Source organism: Ursus maritimus, unplaced genomic scaffold, assembly GCF_017311325.1.
Source record: "Ursus maritimus isolate PB19 unplaced genomic scaffold, ASM1731132v1 scaffold_8, whole genome shotgun sequence".
NCBI lineage: Eukaryota > Metazoa > Chordata > Mammalia > Carnivora > Ursidae > Ursus > Ursus maritimus.
The window spans coordinates 38,602,642-38,621,811 of NW_024426996.1; the positions used below are offsets into that span (position 1 = coordinate 38,602,642).

The 19,170-nt window shown below is 39.7% G+C and overlaps 2 protein-coding genes across 2 annotated transcripts in view; one reads left to right on the plus strand and one right to left on the minus strand.

The window, feature by feature from the left end:
* Window positions 1–8,216, plus strand: part of IGFBP7 (insulin like growth factor binding protein 7) — a 69,525-nt gene extending 61,309 nt beyond the window's left edge. The window contains exons 3-5 of the mRNA XM_008701534.2: window positions 5,883–5,999; window positions 6,833–6,959; window positions 7,960–8,216. Coding sequence (XP_008699756.2) covers window positions 5,883–5,999; window positions 6,833–6,959; window positions 7,960–7,979 — 264 coding nt within the window. The 3' untranslated portion in view covers window positions 7,980–8,216. The remainder of the gene's footprint in view (window positions 1–5,882; window positions 6,000–6,832; window positions 6,960–7,959) is intronic.
* POLR2B (RNA polymerase II subunit B) overlaps window positions 8,139–19,170 on the minus strand; it is a 55,014-nt gene continuing 43,982 nt past the window's right edge. The window contains exons 22-25 of the mRNA XM_040624952.1: window positions 18,598–18,711; window positions 18,046–18,206; window positions 9,074–9,269; window positions 8,139–8,381 (exon numbers count right to left, since the gene is read on the minus strand). Of these exons, the coding sequence (XP_040480886.1) occupies window positions 8,292–8,381; window positions 9,074–9,269; window positions 18,046–18,206; window positions 18,598–18,711 (561 nt within the window). The 3' untranslated portion in view covers window positions 8,139–8,291. The remainder of the gene's footprint in view (window positions 8,382–9,073; window positions 9,270–18,045; window positions 18,207–18,597; window positions 18,712–19,170) is intronic.

Below are 19,170 nucleotides of genomic sequence, written 5' to 3' on the forward strand. Positions count from 1 at the left end.
GGGACAGTGAAATTTCACCTCAGTAAATTAGTTTTTGAAAGGGGAGCGAGGAGCAAGCAGTCCAAGCAGAAATGCAGCCATGGGTGTGCGCCTTCGGGCAAAAGCTGCTGCTCCTCCCCATTGCCTATGCGGAGGCTCCTGGTTTGTTCGGAGGGTGGAGTGGAGGAACAACTTTTCCAGAGAATATCCATAAAAAGCTCTGTTGCAGTTCTCTAGGGATGATGCAGTGAGGAGCCAGCGTGACCCAAGCGTCCGGAGCGTGTGACCGTATTGACCAGTCCAGCAGAGGATCATTTCCTCCGTCCTTGCTCTGCCCCACCCCTAGCTAACCTACATACACACCAGGGGAACAATCTGCCTTGGGGATCTTTCCCTTGAAGCTTTTGGGATTCTATGGGGCAGAGCCATGGGCTTCCCCAAGGATTTGTGGCAGGAGGGAGGGGTGCAGGCAGGACTTGCCAGAAACTAGCAGAACCTGGCTGCCAGGCTCTGCTGAATTTTGTCTACCTTTGTAATGTAATATGCCACATGCATGACCTAAAGCAATGTTATTTTAGGCAGCCTGTGACCTGCCAGCAAATCCTCAATTCAATGTAGGGATCACAGCCAGCGTTTTCTTTAAAAATAAAAAGTAGAACAGAAAAAATATCTTAAGGCATCGATCACATTTAGTAAGGGTGTCATGTCACACTCTTCTTTTGTATATACCAGATCCCAATGCCAAACATATTTCTTGCTATAGGCCGTGTCACCGACCTGAATAATTAAATAGGCCGTTTGTTTTCTCCCCACTGTCCCTGTAACCAAACAGTTAAGAATACTTTTTGATTATAAATGAATATTGGAATCTCAATTGTTAAGCTGAAGTTCAAAGGTTGCAGGTCTTTCTTAAGAATTCTTAGCAACAGCGGAGCACGTTTAGGGAACGAGCCTTCTCTCTGAGCCACTGAAGGCTACAGTGGCTTCCACAGTTGGTGCGTAGTCTGTACTTTCTGACCTGTAATTACCATGGGATGTTAACAAGTCCCAGTACTTTCCCAGCAAACCCTCGCCTATAAAGATTCCAGGAGCAATATTTTCAAATGGGGAAACGAACTGAAATAGCCGTATTTTAGGCTGAATAGCCTTAGCCCCCAGGTAAGTCAGAGATGATGTTCACAGAGAAGATAAAACACCGAGAATTCCATCCAAACCCTTGGAGTTTCTGAGACTGAGGCTCCCTATTCTTTTCCTGCCCGAACAATTTTTTTTTTTTAAAGATTTTATTTATTTATTTGACAGAGAGACAGCGAGAGAGGGAACACCAGCCGGGGGAGTAGGAGAGGGAGAAGCAGGCTTCCCGCAGAGCAGGGAGCCTGATGGGGGCTCGATCCCAGAACCCTGGGATCATGACCTTAGCCGAAGGCAGACCCTAAACCACTGAGCCACCCAGGTGCCCCCTGCCTGAACATTTCTGCAGATTTGGGCTTTCATGACCTCTAAGAATTTTTTAAATTTAGTAATAATAAGTGATAATGATAATATTAGGAGAAACTCTCCAAAGATGTAATTACAAAGAGTTCAGAATCTCCCACCTTCTTCCACTCCCCGAAATAACCAGTGTGGACTGCCCTGGTTTTTATCTTTCTATACCCTTACTTGTGCCCATGCACCAACACATATCGCCAGTATGTGCGGCGAGGTAGGAATAGAGTGAGCATATTACCGTGAAATTTGCTTTTCTCGATAAATACTTCAAGGGCATCCCTCCAGGTCTGCTTCTCAGTAACTACATGATATTCCAGTATGGGTGTACCATAATTATTAAACCATCCCTGTATTGTTTCTGTTTCCAGTTTTTGACCACCTTAAATAATATACGAGTATATACATATCCCTATATGCAAGTGCTTTTATTTTTTTCCCGTAGAGGAGTTTCCCCCAAAAGATACATGACTAGGTAGGTCAAAAGATTTGTTTCATGCTAGTTTTAAGACATTCTCAGATTACTTTCTAAATAGATTGTAGCAGTTCACACTCTCCCCAGTAGTATATGGGTGCCATTTCCTGCATCCTCACCAGCACTGAATATTGCCTAACTTTTTAATTTTTGTTAATGATGGGCAAAAATATCCATTCATTATTGCTTTAATTTCCTTGACTACATCGAGAATATCTTTTTTCACACCATAGCATTGAAATTTCTTTGTGGATCAGCAATCTTGTTTTTTTAAATTTTAATTTCTTAAAAGATTTTATTTATTTGAGAGAGAAAGTGCGAGCAGGGGTTGGGGGTGCGGAAGGAGAGGGAGAAGTAGACTCTGTTGAGCAGGGAGCCCAAGCCGGGCTCAATCCCAGGATCCTGAGATCATGACCTGAGCCAAAGGCAGACACTTAACCAACTGAGCCACCCAGGCACCCCTAATTTTATTTTTATTCCAGTATAGTTAACATACAGTGTTTACTAGTTTCAGGTCAATTCCATACATCACCCGTGCTCATCACAAGTACATTCCTTAATCCCTACTGCTGTTTTACCCATCCTCCCCCAGCCACCTCCCCTCTGGTAACCATCAGGTTGTTCTTTGTAGTTAAGGGTCTGTAGGGGCGCCTGGGTGGTGCAGTTGGTTAAGCATCTGACTCTTGATTGCAGCTCAGGTCTTGATCTCACAGTCTTGAGTTCAAGCCCTGTGTTGGGCTCCATGCTGGGCATGGAACCTACTTTAAAAAAAAAGTCTGTTTCAATGGTCTTTTTTTCCCCCTTTGTTCCTTTGTTTTCTTAAATTCCACATATAAGTGAAATCATATGGTATTTGTCTTTCTCTGACTTCTTTCACTTAACATAATACCATCCACGTCGTTGCAAATGGCAAGATTTCATTCTTTTTATGGCTGAATAATATTCCAGTGTGTGTGTGTGTGTGTTGTGTGTGTGTGTGTATACACACACACATCTTTATCCATCTATCAATGCACACTTGGGCTGCTTCTATAATTTGACTATTGTAAATATGCTGCAATTAAGATGGGGTGCATGCATCCCCTTGAATTAGTGTTTCTGTATTTTGGGGTAAATACCCAGTAGTGCAATTACTGGATCATAGGGTAGTTCATTTTTAACTTTTTGAGGAGCCTCCGTACTGCTTTCCACAGTGGCCGCACCAGTCTGCATTCCCACCGGCAGCACATGAGGGTTCCATTTACTCCACATCCTTGCTGACACTTGTTTCTTGTGGGTTTGACTTTAGGCATTCTGACACGTGTCCGGTGACATCTATTGTAGTTTTGATTCGTTTTCCCTGATGAGTGGTGTTCAGCATCTTTCATGCGTTTGTTGGCCATCCGTATGTCTTCTTTACAGAAATATCTGTTCATGTCTTCTGCTCATTTTTAATTGGATTACTTGTTTTTTTGGGTGTTGAGTTGTATAAGTTCTTTATATATTTTGAAGAGAATATTTTCATATTTGTGTGTATTTTATGAATTGCCTGTTCAAATATCCTTTACCCATTTTTCTGTTGGGTTGTTTCTAATTATTAGTTCGTGGCTTTTTGTACATGAGAGAGATTGACCCTTTCTCACATATTACGATTTTTTCCCTAGACAATCATTTTGTCTTTAATGGGTTACAATGGCTGGGGATTTGAAAGTTTCAACAGACATTTATTTTATCATAAACCTCTTCTGAAACTTCACCAAAAAGGCACAGCAAGTAGGTTCTATACTGCATGAATGTCCTTTAATGGTTCCCTGAAATTCAGTGAATCCCTGAAATGTATTAACCTGTAAGAATCAGACTATTTCATCCTGCTTCTGTAACCATTGGCACTTTTCATTAATTGCTTATCTGCAGTAGCAGGATTCAGGAAGATGTTGTTGCAGCTAAAATACAGAGAGAGCTGAGATGACTTCCTGGGTCTCCCCCTGATTCTCCCCCTAATTGACCCTTCATGGTGAGCAGTGACTGCTAGGCAGTTTCTTCTACCTAGATTTCTAAAGTTCAAACTCTGAAGCACTTCCAGACCATTGCACATCTGTCAAATTGTCTTAGAAGCCACCTTTTTTAAATAAAAATTTACCATGTAATAATTCTTGACATTTTACATGTTTTCTATGTGGTGTGTAGCTTTTTACAATATATTAAAAGATGAACTCTGTTAAATATAAATATTCACTTTCCAATCAAATGCTTGATGAGCACAGTTTCTCTGTACATAGGGGATCAGATTAACCGGCACAGAACACTCCTTACCAAGAGCGACATAATCTGAGGACCAACAGCTCAGTTGCTGAGATTCAGTATGCCATGCAGCAGTGTTTTTCTGCTCTGGTCACATACAAAGCTCTTAGAGAATTCTGAAATTCACTGAAGACCAGAGATATGTTACTTTGGCCACTGAATCAATACTTAAACCATTGTTATAACATTTTCAAATATTTCAAAATCTGCAGTAGCATGAACTGTTTTTGCCAGCTACTGGGGAAAAAAGATGCCTACCGAGTTTATCTGTTTTGTCTTGATAGCACTTCTGTGCGAAAAACACTGATACCTAATTTTCTCTAATAGTTGCAGTAGGGGCCAATATCACGGGAAAAAAGCAAGCAAGTAAAATCCAGGCCTTTCAAATCAATAATGCTAGGGGTTTTTATAGAGTAGGAGTTAGCCTAGGTCCCTCGTGGTTTTCAGAGCCCAGCCCAGGTGTCACACCACAGAAAAAATAAAGAGTAGGTTTGAAGTTGAGACAAGAAGCTTAACAGCCTGGGGTCAAAGGAGTGTTCTGTGCCAGTTGACCTGATCCACAATGTACAGAGACACAGTTCAAGTATTTGACTGGAAAGTGAGTATATTTAACAGAGCTCATATTTTAATATATTGTTGAGAAGCAACACACATGTAGAGTATCCATATTCTGGGACTCAGCATTTGCTTAATAATTAAAATGAAAACTACCTGTGAGATTGCAAATCCTTTTTTCTAATTAGAAGTAGTATCAGTAAACAGCAGCCTAGCTCTTAAAGGCGGCCTGGGATGGAATAAACAAACACTGCTTCGTGTATCCCTTTGATCTTTTTTAAACCCATCCTTATCACACTCCTTAAAACATGTGTACTCTGACTCAGCAATTCCACTTCTAGAAATTTGTGCTAAATGTATATGTACAGAAGGGTTACAAGCAAATTTTATTTTTCCATATATTTTTATGTGTATTTTCCAGAGTTTTTATTATGCACACAGTTCATGAGGGGGAAAATTAAGACAAAGTTCTCTACTACCCTCAAACCAAGGAAACTGAATGTCTTCTTAACCTATCTCTGATCTCATCATGACACACAGGGGTGGGCAGCAAGCAGCTTTTGCCATTAAGATAATGGTGAAAGTGTGTATTTGACTGGCGTTTTTGTTCTCAGGTCTTCAGTAAATCATTAGAATGAACCCTTAGCCCTCAGAACAAAAGGAATGGTATTGGTTTTGGACTCAACCTGTTTTCCATTATAGAGGTGGTTGCAGGACTTGGGCTCCTACACAAAGTCCCAACAATTAAACCTAGCACTTGGTGACACAGTTTGTCAAACACGGCATGGCAAGCCAGAGAAAGCTCAGCTAAGAAAAGCAGATTTACAAGGGCGCAAGTGAATGATGGTAGTCAGTGGCAGTAAGGTATGATGGTGTGTATTCCCCACGTGTGCAGAAAAATACATTAGTTTAAAATATATAGAGGGAAACTGACAGGAAGAAATTTTAAAAAATCTGTAATTATTCAGGAAAGAGTAATATAGAAATTGCTGGGTTTAATCTAGTTAGAAAGTGTGACATATGCCCTGTACAGTTCTAAGAATGTGGCTACTTCCAAGCTGATAATTTAGTGCAGAAAACTCAAGACTGTTTCCTTTTTTTTTTATAGGTAAAAAGGGGTAACTATGGAGTTCAAAGGACAGAACTGTTGCCTGGTGACCGGGACAACCTGGCTATTCAGACCCGGGGTGGCCCAGAAAAGCATGAAGTCACCGGCTGGGTGCTGGTGAGTACCGACAGTTGGCAAGGCTTTCGTTCCTAGGATCAAACCTGGCAAAGGTTGGACGTATGCGCCCTGCCAGACGCACCTCTTCGGAACAGGCCTACCAGGAAAATGCTACTCCTCTTTTGGAGGGAACTTAAAAAAGAGCTAAGATTGGTTGAATGTTTTGGAAACAACCACCAAATAAATGATAACTTTTTCTTTTACGAATTCAAAGCAGGGGGCGCCTGGGTGGCTCAGATAGTGAAGCATCTGCCTTCAGCTCAGGTCATGATCCCAGAGTCCTGGGATCGAGTCCCACGTCGGGCTCCTTGCTCAGAGGGAGCCTGTTTCTAGCTCTCCTTCTGCCTGTGGCTCCCCCTGCTTGTGCTGTCAAATAAATAAAATCTTTAAGAAAAATAAAAAAATTCAAAGCAGGGGCGCCTGGCTGGCAGTTGGTAGAGCATGTGACTCTTGATCTCAGAGTCGTGAGCTCAAGCCCCATATTGGGCCTAGAGCTTACTTCAAAAAAAAAAAAAAAAAGCAAAATCCTTACAGGGAACTAAATGGGCCAAGCATTAATTATTTTTACTTGACCTTTGATCCTCCTAAATTGTACTTACACCCTATCAAGGTCTTACTCAAAATGGTATGTGCACCTGATCAAAGGCGAGCCATGCTGTGTCCTCGGGGTGTGACTCCTGGCAGCACCCACGGGGCAGCAGTCTGCCTGGCAGCACAGCACTTGCACTGTGCTCTGAATCCCCTATTCAGCCTAAGAAATCATGACCTAACTGAAGCCACGGGGAAAAGTGAGGACTGCCACAGAGGAGCTAAACATCCTTTTTCTTTCACAGGTATCTCCTCTCAGTAAGGAAGATGCTGGAGAATATGAGTGCCATGCATCCAATTCCCAAGGACAGGCTTCAGCATCAGCAAAAATTACAGTGTTTGATGCCTTACATGAAATACCAGTGAAAAAAGGTAAGTAATAAATCTCAGAACCATTTAAGGACTAGTGCTTTTGTTGAAGAAAGAACCAAGGATGAAAGTATCACACATAACTCTTACTGAAACTGTTATCCACAAAGGCATGCCATCAAAATGGAGAGCACAGGGCTCTAAAAGAACACCTGGATGGTTGACGGAATGCTCCTGTTAGGACTTCAACGCTTTCACCTTATCTCACATCTCAAACTGGAACGGAATGGCTTATATTTCCCATAACTCTCTATCCGCATGGCAGTCTTCCTTGGTGTTGCAACTACTATGTAAAATTTCCATTTTAAAGTAAAGGATTGTGAGCAATTTTGGTCCTTCACTTTGAGCTTTTATAAGAAAAAGCCAGAAGGGAGAGTATACTGGCAAGGACCCAACTCTCTTCTGTTTCACCATCAAAAAGCTTCCTCTCAAGCATCTCTCCTGGCAGCGTTAGAATAATGCTATTTTACGTTTATATACTTCACTACTTTACATTTATATACTTCTCTTAGACTAATGTCTGAACTGGCTTCTCGCAAACCAAAAATAACAAAATTTACTCTCAGCATCTGCCGACCCATCCCCCGGTGCAAATCGCTCAGCTGCAGTATGGCCAAGTCGAGTAAACACGGCTTGGTCAGACTCTCCTCAGCCAGGCTCTGTAAAGCCAGGTGACGAAACAGCAGGAGCTCAGCGTGGTCATGTCTGTGTCTCAGCTCCGCCCTTAATTATCCTGCACTTGGAATGCTGAGTGAAAGCTTGGTGACGGGAAGGTTCCTTAGCCTCTTCATTTCAACTTGCTTGTGAAATGAGCTCTTCCACTTCCGTAACAAGGTCCAGGTCTTATGCATAGCCCAGTACAACAAAATCCCATAGCTCACGTTCAAGAGCAGTCCATCCTGTCATTTGTACACATTTTAACATCTTTGTTTATTTGGAAACACTAAAAGATACCTGAAAATCAGGAAGTCAACCACATACATATTTTTTTTTTTTTCACTAGGTGAAGGTGCTGACCTGTAAACCTGCAGAATATATCTGTCTGCGTCACTGAAAGTCCTGGATGAATAACTACAGCCCTGCTCTTGCCTAATAACCAAGTTTCTTTTCCTCCAATCCACTAATGCTTAGTTATATTCACTGGTTTCATAGAGGAAATCCCAAATAAAGGTAACACATCAAGACTATCTACAAAAATTTATTGTCTATTTACAGAAGAAAAGCATGCAATTAAAATCAATAAAATGCTTTCTCTCTCAATGCAGTACACGTTGTTTTTTAAAAAACCTTGAAGAAACAAATATTTACAAGTATCTTGAGACTTTCTTAAAAGAGCTAAACACTCATCATTCGAGGTGCAATACTCATAGACATCAGTTCCTGAAACAGCAGTTTGCACGCATAAGGCATTCGCACCAAAGAAATCTGGGGGGAGAAGAGAAGAAAAAGGTAATTAGCAAAACTGTATTTGAAGAGAACCCCACTTCGCTACCCCAGAAAAAGGTATAAGGTCTTGGTACTGTAGATGATAAATAAGGGCTGGGAACCCTCATCCTGCTACCTGGGCTTGTGGTGGTTCCTTCTCCTGAGAGGCTTTGGTATTTCAGCCTTCCTGCCAGACATCATAATTAATTTATATTCACCCTTCCCAAAAGATTTCTTTTAAACTCCTTAATTTAAAATGTTTAGGACTCCTCTGGGAAACAAACTGAGGGCTTCAGAGGGGAGAGGGGTGGGGGAATGGGACAGGCCGGTGATGGGTATTAAGGAGGGCACATATTGCACTGGGTGTTATACGCAAGTAATGAATCATGGAACTTTACATCAAAAACTAGGAATGTACTGTATGGTGACTAACGTAATAAAAAATTATTAAAAAATAAAATGTTTAAAACTCCTTGTACATACCCTTATTTCCAAAAGATGGCCAGCTTAGAGAAATTATCCACTAAAACTGGTTTTTAGAAAAATTTGATTTTTCCCCTCATTTAAAACTAGGAATCTTATGTAAGTATTAAAACTGTGAAAATGTGAATCTGTTCCACCACAATGAACCATGTTGAGACCAACATGGTTCTATCCTAAATAAGTATCAACTGCCAGTAAGGTCTACACACCTGGGTTTTATTGCGGCAGCCCCGGCATTCATACGTATGGGTCCTTGTGTTAGCAATCGCCATTATTCCACAAAGATTGCAGACATGAACCTGATATGGATCTGATGCCTCAAACAATCTTTCCCTTAAAAACTGGGCTGCTCCATGGGCAATTTGACAGTCCCGTTCCATTTCTCCAAAACGCAGGCCACCATCACTGTTAAGGAACAAAGAACAGATTATTTTGTACTTATAAAGCAGCTTCTTCATGAATGAGTCTCCCAGGCAATCAAGCCTGAAATGATAAATGTACACTGGCAAAAGTAATGGTGAATGATAACGTTTCCTGAGAACGGCAGTGAAATGAAATGCACTGTTCAAATGGCCAAAAAGTGGATGCTCATGGCTTACCAGTCTTAATATACAAAATACATAAAACCAATGATTTTCTAATGATATTACCAAAAAACAAATTGTTGGTCAACTTTGGAGGATGATATACAATTACCTCATTATTTTGAAAACTGGTAAATAGAAACAATCAAGCATTTATCCTGACTATATGAACTATGTTACAAGGTAACCAGTTGAGGAAACAAAGTTTCTCTCTACAGAAGTATTCCAGCTATCAAGTGAAGAAATGATAAAATTAGAATCTCATCAATTTGCAGTCCCTATTTAATTAAGGGCTTCAAGTAATGATCACACATGGCTGCTAAAATTGTAAGACACAACCAGATACTGGAAATATACAACACTGCCTATAAGTATTACTGCAAGCCTTCCACTTCATCAAAGCTCAAGATCTAATTAGCTGTTTACAAGAAAAATAGGAATGTACAGCCCAGGAATGCAATCAGCAAAATCCAGAATGTGAAAAACCCTCCAGGGCAAACAATCCAGTTTCTTCAACAAATAAACTGCAAGGAAAAAAAAGTTGGAGGGCAACCCATAGATAAAAAAACAAACAAACAAAAACCCTTCAAATGCAAAGCACGGATGTATTTGTATCCTGACTGAAATCAACAAACCTATTTAAAAATTATCCAATCAGGGGCGCCTGGGTGGCTCAGTCCTTAAGCATCTGCCTTTGGCTCAGGTCATGATCCCAGGGTCCTGGGATCGAGCCCCGCACTGGGCTCCCTGCTCTGCTGGGAGCCTGCCTCTTCCTCTCCCACTCCCCCTGCTTGTGTTCCCTCTCTGTCAAATAAAATCTTAAGAAAAAAAAAAAAATCTAATCAGAAAAATTTGAACATTGGATACTTAATAGTATCAAGGTTACACGTGACCCCTGAACAATGTGTAGGGGGTGCTGACAAATACAAATGATTCACTGAGATGGTTTCAGATTCTACATCACAGCTAACCTTTAAGAAACTATGACTTGTTTTGGCATAGCATCAGAAAATAATATCCACAGTCACCTAAAAAGATTAAAATATTCCTCCCTTTTCCAGCCACATATCTATGTGAGGTAGGATTTTCCTCACATACTTACATATAAAAAATACTGCAATGGAATGAATGCAGAAGCAGATACAAGAATCCTGCTGTCTTCTAGTAAACTAGCTTATTAAAAAGATTTGCAGGGGCACCTGGGTGGCTCAGCTGGTTAAGTGTCTGCCTTTGGCTCAGGTCATGACCTCGGGGTCCTGGGATTGAGTCCCACATTGGGCTCCCTGGTCAGCGGGGAGTCTGCCTTTTAAGGGCATTAAGGAGGGCAAGTGATATGATGAGCACTGGGTGTTATATGCAACTGATGAATTACTGAACTCCTCTACATCTGAAATTAATGATGTACTGTATGTTGGATAACTGAATTTAAATTAAAAACAAAAAGATTTGCAAAAAGGTAAACCAATGTCACTCGTCACTAAATTTATTTGGTAAATATATTTTCCATTAAAAATGTTATTTATGGGTGGGAGTCCAAGATGGCAGAGGAATGGGAGACCTAAATTTCATCTGGGCCCAGGTATTCAGCTAGATAGCTATCAAACCATTCTGAACACCTACAAATTCAACTGGAGGACGAAGAAAAGAATAGCAGCAACTCTATGAACAGAAAAGTAACCACTTTCTACAAAGTGGGAGATGCAGACAAGTAAATCTGAGGCGATACATGGGAAGGTAGACCACAGAGGGAGGGAGCCTCCGTCAGCCGGCTACCAGCAAGTGACAGAGCAGCAGAGCACAAAATCAGAACTTTTAAAAGTCTGCTCTGGTGAAAGGACGTTGCTCAGGCAACAAGGCATGGGGTGGAACCCTCCTGGGACAGTGTGGTCTCAGGAATCAGGGATCAGAAAGACTATGAGTTCCTCCAAGTACCTGCAACGCCCTTGCCTGCTTTTCTCTGAGGGCACACTGAGCTCCCCCACCAACAGCTCTTGGCTCCTCCGGGCCCAGAAATTAGGAGGCCGCCATTTTCATTCTTACCCTCTAAAGCAGTGCAGAAAGCTACAGAAAGCAAATCCGAAATGACTTAGCTGGTCGCTGGCAAGGGTGGTGCAAGCCCAGACCAAGTTTACAGATCAATGAGAACTGCAGAACTCCCAGAGCTACGGGATTACAGCACACAGAACTCATGGCTTTTTTTCTCCATGATTCTTTAGTCTTTCAACTTTAATTTTTTACATTTTCTTTTTTTTTTTTTTGCATTATTCTTATTTCCTTTTTCAACCACCTTCTCAATTCCTTTAAAATTTTTCATTTTTACAATCATATTCTGTCCCTTCATTGGATTTAACCTTATTTTTTGTATATATATAAATTTTTCTTTAAAATTTTGGGATGCATAATTTAAAAATATTAAAAAATTTTAAAAAATAAAAAATAAAATAAAATTTTGGGATGCAGTTTCTTCTAACGGACCAAAATATACCCAAAATCTAGTGTATGGCTCTGTTCTATTCACGAGCCTGATCATATTTTTTTCTTTTTTCTTTTCCTCCCCAGTTTTGGGTCTCTTCTTATTTGTTTAGTGTATATTTCTCTGGGTCGTTGTTACCCTTTTAGCATTTTGTTCTCTGGCTCATCTATTTTTCTCTCAACAAAATGACAAAACGGAAAAACTCACCTCAAAAAATACAAGAGGCAGTACCAACTGCCAGGGACCTAATCAATATGGACATTAGTAAGATGTCGGAACTAGAGTTCAGAATAATGATTATAAAAATACTAGCTGGGCTTGAAAAAAGCATAGAAGACATCAGAGAATCCCTTTCTGGAGAAATAAAATCTAACCAAGTAGAAATAAAAAAGGCTATTAATGAGGTGCAATCAAAAATGGAGGCTCTAACTGCTAGGATAAATGAGGCAAAAGTGAGAATTAGTGACACAGAAGACCAAATGATGGAGAATAAAGAAGCTGAGAAAAAGAGAGATAAACAACTACTGGATCACGAGGGGAGAATCTGAGAGATAAGTGATACCATAAAGCAAAACAATATTAGAATAATTGGGATCCCCGAAGGAGAGAGGGGGGGGAGAAGGTATAATGGAGCAAATTATAATGGAGAACTTCCCTAATTTGGGGTAAGAAACAGGCATCAAAATCCTGTTTTGGTTCAGAGGTTCAGAGAACCCCCCTCAAAATCAATAAAAATAGCTCAACACCCTGACATCTAATAGTAAAATTCACAAATCTCAAGACAAAGAGAAAATACTGAAAGCAGCTCGGGACAAGAGGTCTGTAACCTAAAACGGCAGAAACATTAGATTGGCAGCAGACCTATCCACGGACACCTGGGAGGCCAGAAAGGACTGGCATGATATATTCAGGGCACTAAATGAAAAAAATATGCAGCCAAGTATACTTTATCCAGGTAGGCTGTCATTGACAATAGGACGAGAGATAAAAAGCTCCCAGGACAAACAGAAACTAAAAGAATTTGCAATCACCAAACCAGTCCTACAAAAAATATTGAAAGGGGTCCTCTAAGCAAAGAGAGAGCCTAAAAGTAACATAGACAAAAAAGGAACAGAGACAATATACAGTAACAGTCACCTCACAAACAATAAAACAGCACTAAATTCATACCTTTCCATAGTTACCTTGAGTGTAAATGGGCTACATATGCCACAATCAAAAGACAGAGGATATCAGATTGGATAAAAAAGCAAGACCCATCAATATGCTGTCTCTAAGAGACTCATTTTAGACACAATGACACCTCTAGATTTAAAGTGAGGGGGTGGAAAACTATTTATCATGCTAACGGACCTCAAAAGAAAGCTGGGTAGCAATCCTCCTATCAGATAAATTAGATTTTAAACCAAAGACTGTAGTAAGAGATGAAAAGGGACACTATATCATACTTAAAGGGTCTACCCAACAAGAAGATCTAACAATTATAAATATTTATGCCCCTAACATGGGACCAGCGAATTATATCAACCAATTAATAACCAAATTAAAGAAACAGATAATAATACAATAATAGTAGGGGACTTCAACACCCCACTCATAGCAGGGGACAGACCATCTCAGCAGAAGATCAACAAGGAAACAAGGGCTTTGAATGACACACTGACCAGATGGACTTCACAGATATATTCAGAGCATTCCACCCCAAAGCAACAGAATAATCATTTTTCTTGAGTGCACATGGAACATTCTCCAGAACAGACCACATTCTGGGTCACAAATCAGGTCTCAACTGGTACAAAGAGACTGGGATCATTCCCTCCATATTTTCAGATCACAATGCTTTGAAACTCGAACTCAATCACAAGAGGAAAGTTGGAAAGAACTCAAATACATGGAGGCTAAAGAGCATCTTACTAAAGAATGAATGAGTCACCCAGGAAATTAAAGAATTTAAAAAATTCATGGAAACAAATGAAAATGAAAACACAACCATTCAAAACCTTTGGGAGGCAGCAAAGGCAGTCCTAAGAGGGAAATATCTAGCAATACAAGCCATTCTTGGGAAAAAGAAATATCTCAAATACACAACCTAACCCTACACCTAGAGAATCTGGAAAAAAAACAGTAAAAGCCTAAACCAAGCATAAGAAGAGAAATAATAAAGATCACAGCAGAAATCAATGAATTTGAAAGAACAGAATAGATCAACAAAACTAGGAGCTGGTTCTTTGAAAGAATTAATAAGATTGATAAACCCCTGGCCAGACCTATCAAAAAAAAAAAGAAAAAGGACCCAAATAAATAAAATCATGAAGAGGAGAGATCACAGTCAACAACAAAGAAATACAAACAATTATAAGAACGTATCATGAGCAACTATATGCCAACAAATTAGACAATCTGGAAGAAATGGCTGCATTCCTAGAGACATATAAACTACCAAAACTGAACCAGGAAGAAATAGAAAACCTGAACAGACCCCTAACCGCAAGGAAACTGAAGCAGTAATCAAAAAGCTCCCAACAAACAGGAGTCCAGGGCCGGATGGCTTCCCAGGGGAATTCTACCAAACTAAAGAATAATTAAGACCAATTCTTCTAGGGGCACCTGGGTGGCACAGTGGTTGAGCGTCTGCCTTGGGCTCAGGGCGTGATCCCGGCGTTATGGGATCGAGCCCCACATCAGGCTCTTCCGCTATGAGCCTGCTTCTTCCTCTCCCACTCCCCCTGCTTGTGTTCCCTCTCTCGCTGGCTGTCTCTACCTCTGTCAAATAAATAAATAAAATCTTTAAAAAAATAAAAAAAATTAAATAAAAAAAGACCAATTCTTCTGAAACTGTTCCAAAAAACAGAAATGGAAGGAAAACTTCCAAATTCATTTTATGAGGCCAGTATTACCTTGATCCCCAAACCAGACAAAGACCCTAACAAAAAGGAGAATTATAGACCAATATCCCTGATAAACATGGATGCAAAAATTCTCAACAAAATACTAGCCAACAGGATCCAATAGTACATTAAAAGGATTATTCACCACAAACAAGTGGGATTTATTCCTGGGCTGCAAGGTTGGGTCAACATCCGCAAATCCATCAATGCGATACACTACATTAATAAGAGGGCAAGAACCATATGATCCTCTCAGTAGATACAGAAAAAGATTCTGACAAAGTACAGCATCCTTTCTTGATTAAAACTCTTCACAGTGTAGTGATAGAGGGTACATACCTCAACATCATAAAAGCCATCTATGAAAACCCACAGCGAATATCATTTTCAATGCGGAAAAACTGACAGCTTTCCCCCAAGGTCAGGAACACGGCAGGAATGTCCACTATCACCACCACCATTCAACATAGTACTAGAAGTCCTAGCCTCAGCAATCAGACAACAAAAAGAAATAAAAGGCATCCGAATCGGCGAAGAAGTCAAACTCTCACTCTTTGCAGATAACGTGATACTCCATGTGGAAAACCCAAAAGACTCCACCCCAAAACTGTTAGAACTCATACAGGAATTTAGTAAAGTGGCAGGATATAAAATCAATACACAGAAGTCAGTTGCATTTCTATACACAACAACAAAACAGAAGAAAGAGAAATTAAGGTGTCGATCCCATCTACAATTGCACCAAAAACCATAAGATACCTAGGAATAAATCTAACCGAGGAGGCAAAGGATCTGTACTCAAAAAGCTATAGAATACTCATGAAAGAAATTGAGGAAGACACAAAGAAATGGAAAAACATTCCATGCTCATGGATTAGAAGAACAAATATTGTTAAAATGCCTACGCTACCTAGAGCAATCTACACATTCAATGCAATCCCTATCAAAATACCATCAACTTTTTTCACAGAAACGGAACAAATAATCCTAAAATTTGTATGGGACCAGAAAAGACCCCAAACAGCCAAAGTAAAGTTGAAAAAAAAAAAAAAAACAACCAAAGCTGGTGGCATCACAATTCCGGACTTCAAGCTCTATTACAAAGCTGTAATCATCAAAACAGTAGGGTACTGGCACAAAAACAGGCATACAGATCAATGGAACAGAACAGAGAACTCAGGAATGGACTCTCAACTCTATGGTCAACTAATCTTGGACAGACCAAGGAAGAATATCCAATGGAAAAAAGACAGTCTCTTCAACAAATGGTGTAGGGAAAATTGGAGAGCCACATGCAGAAGAATGAAACTGGGCCATTTCCTTACACCATACACAAAAATAGACACAAAATGGATGAAAGACCTAAATGTGAGACAGGAATCCATCAAAATACTAAGAAAAACACAGGCAGCAACCTCTTCAACTTCAGCCACCACAACTTTTTCCTGGACACTTGCCAAGGGCAAGGGAAGCAAGGGCAAAAATGAACTATTGGGACTTCATTAAGATAAAGAGCTCTTGCACAGCAAAGGAAACAGTCAACAAAACCAAAAGACAACCAACAGAATGGAAGAAGATATTTGCAAATGACATATCAGATAAAGGGATAGTATCCAAAATCTTTAAAGAACATATCAAACTCAACCCCCAAGGAACAAATAGTCCAATCAAGAAATGGGCAGAAGACATGAACAGACATTTCTCCAAAGAACACATACAAATGGCCAACAGACACATGAAAAAAGTTGTCAGCATCACTTGGCATCAGGGAAATACAAATCAAAACTAAAATCAGATACTACCTCACACCAGTCAGAATGGCTAAAATTAAATAAGTCAGGAAACAGATGTTGGCGAAGATGCGGAAAAAGGGGAACCTTCCTACACTGTTGGTGGGAATGCAAGCTGGTCTAGCCACTCTGGAAAACAGTATGGAGATTCCTCAAAAAACTGAAAATAGAGCTAGCCTACAACAGAGCAATTGCACTACTGGGTATTTATCCCAAAGATATAAATGTAGTGATTCAAATGGGTACTTGCACCCCAAAGTTCATAGCAGCAATGTCCACAATAGTCAAACTGTGGAAAGAGCCCAGACGTCCATCAATAGGTGAATGGATAAAGAAGATGTGGTGTGTACACACACACACACACACACACACACACACGTCAAAATGTGGAAAGAGCCCAGACATCCATCAGTAGATGAATGAATAAAGAAGATGTGGTGTACACACACACACACACACACACAAGAAATCTTACCATTTGCAACAACATGGATGGAACTAGAGGTATTATGCTAAGCCAAATAAGTCAATCAGAGAAAGACAATTATCATATCATCTCACTGATATGTGGAATTTGAGAAACAAGGCAGAGGATCATAAGGGAAAAGAGGAAAAAATGAAACGAGATGAAACCAGAGAGGGAGACAAACCATAAGAGACTCTTAATCTCAGGAAACAAACTGAGGGTTGCTGGAGTGGAAGGGGTCGGAGGGATGAGGTGGCTGTGTGATGGAAACTGGGGAGGGTATGTGTTGTGGTGAGCACTGTGTATTGTGTAAGACTGATAAATCACAGATATGTACTCCTGAAACAAATAGTACATTATATGTTAATAAAAATGTTATTTATGTTAATGTGTAATGGGCTTTTTTTTTTTTTTTTTTAAGATTTATTTATTTGTGAGAGAGAAAGAGCACGCACGAGCAAGGGGAGGGGCAGAGGGAGTGAGAATCCTCAAGCAGACTCCACTGAGCACAGAGCCCAAGGTAAGGCTCAATCCCAGGACCCTGAGACCATGACCTGAGCTGAAATCAAGAGTCAGATGCTCAACCAACCAAGCCATCCAGGTGCCCCCTTATTAGTGTTAATTTTTAATAAATTATTATTTTAAGTCCTAGTTTCAGCTTCTAATATGATTAACATCAATAGATATAACTCAAACAAAAGCTCTGGGCCCTGGAACCAAGAAATTTGAGAACCACTCTTTTTCGTAAACATATGCTGAAATATATTTATAGAAGAAACTGATGTCTAGGCTTTAAATCAGGAGTTGATAGGAGTGGGGAGATAAATGTAGTAAAGTTGGTCATTGGTAATTATTGATGTGGAGTGATGGGCACATGGGGGGTTTTGTTATACCATTATCTCTATTTTTGTATGTGTTTGACATTTTTCATTAAAAAAGGCTAATTAATAATAACAATGATGGTGATGCAGTTCTCTTACCGAGATCTACCCTCCATGGGCTGTCTATTAAGGATCTGAATCGGTCCCCTGGCACGAGAATGAATCTTATCATCCACCATATGCTTCAAACGCTGGTAATATGTGGGACCAATAAAAATCTGTGATGTGATTTTTCGACCAGTGAACCCATTGTACAGGACCTGAAACAGATTTTGAAGTACAGACTTAAAAATATTAAAAATATGTGCACAGATTATATGATTTCATTTATATGAAAACTGAAAGCAGATAAAATTAATATAAAATCAAGAGAATGTTTACCTTGGGGATGGGGTGGGGGTAATAAATGGAAGGAGACATGAGGGGGCATCCAGGCCTAAAAGGGTTCTGGTAATTTTCAAGATCGGGGTGCCAGTCACACAGGTGTGTTCAAATGTGAAATAAATTCATCAACTATGATACACTTACGATTTGTGTACATATTTAAAGCATGTGTCATACTTCAGTAAGAGAACTGATATTTTTTAAAAATGAAACTACACACATACAAAAAAGAATAGACATACCTACTAATGTTAAGAGCAAACATACCTCATTTCCTCTAAGATGGTAGCCATAATCAGATAATAGATTAGAAATCTTCTGCACATTAACAGCATCATTAAATGGAGTGGCATCACCAATTTCACCCTTGTTAGCTGACACCTTTTTAAAAAAAAAAGTAGTTTTTAAAGCTGAATCCTTCTGTTGCCCTTTATAAGTCTTTATCAATAAAAACACATTCAATTTAAAAAAAGCCTTTCTATATAGGAAAGATTTTGAACTTAAAAATCTGTGTTATAGAACGGTAATATTTCAAGTTTCATTTTATTAATATCTTAAATGAAACATTATTTATAACAAACTAATCTGCAAAAATTAAAACTCAATTATAAACCTTCAAAAAGGAAGCTATCCATGAGACCAGACACAAAAAGAATGAGACTCCCAACTATTTCCTACGGCTCAAAGAAAATGACAATTTAATGCCATAAAACCAAGTCACCCATGTGTTAGGCTACGGCCATTCTACCTGAACAAGATACTTAAAAATAGAAAGCCTTCGCTGAAAGATGTATGAATACAGCTAATAATATAGCTATATAATTATTAAGTTCACACTGA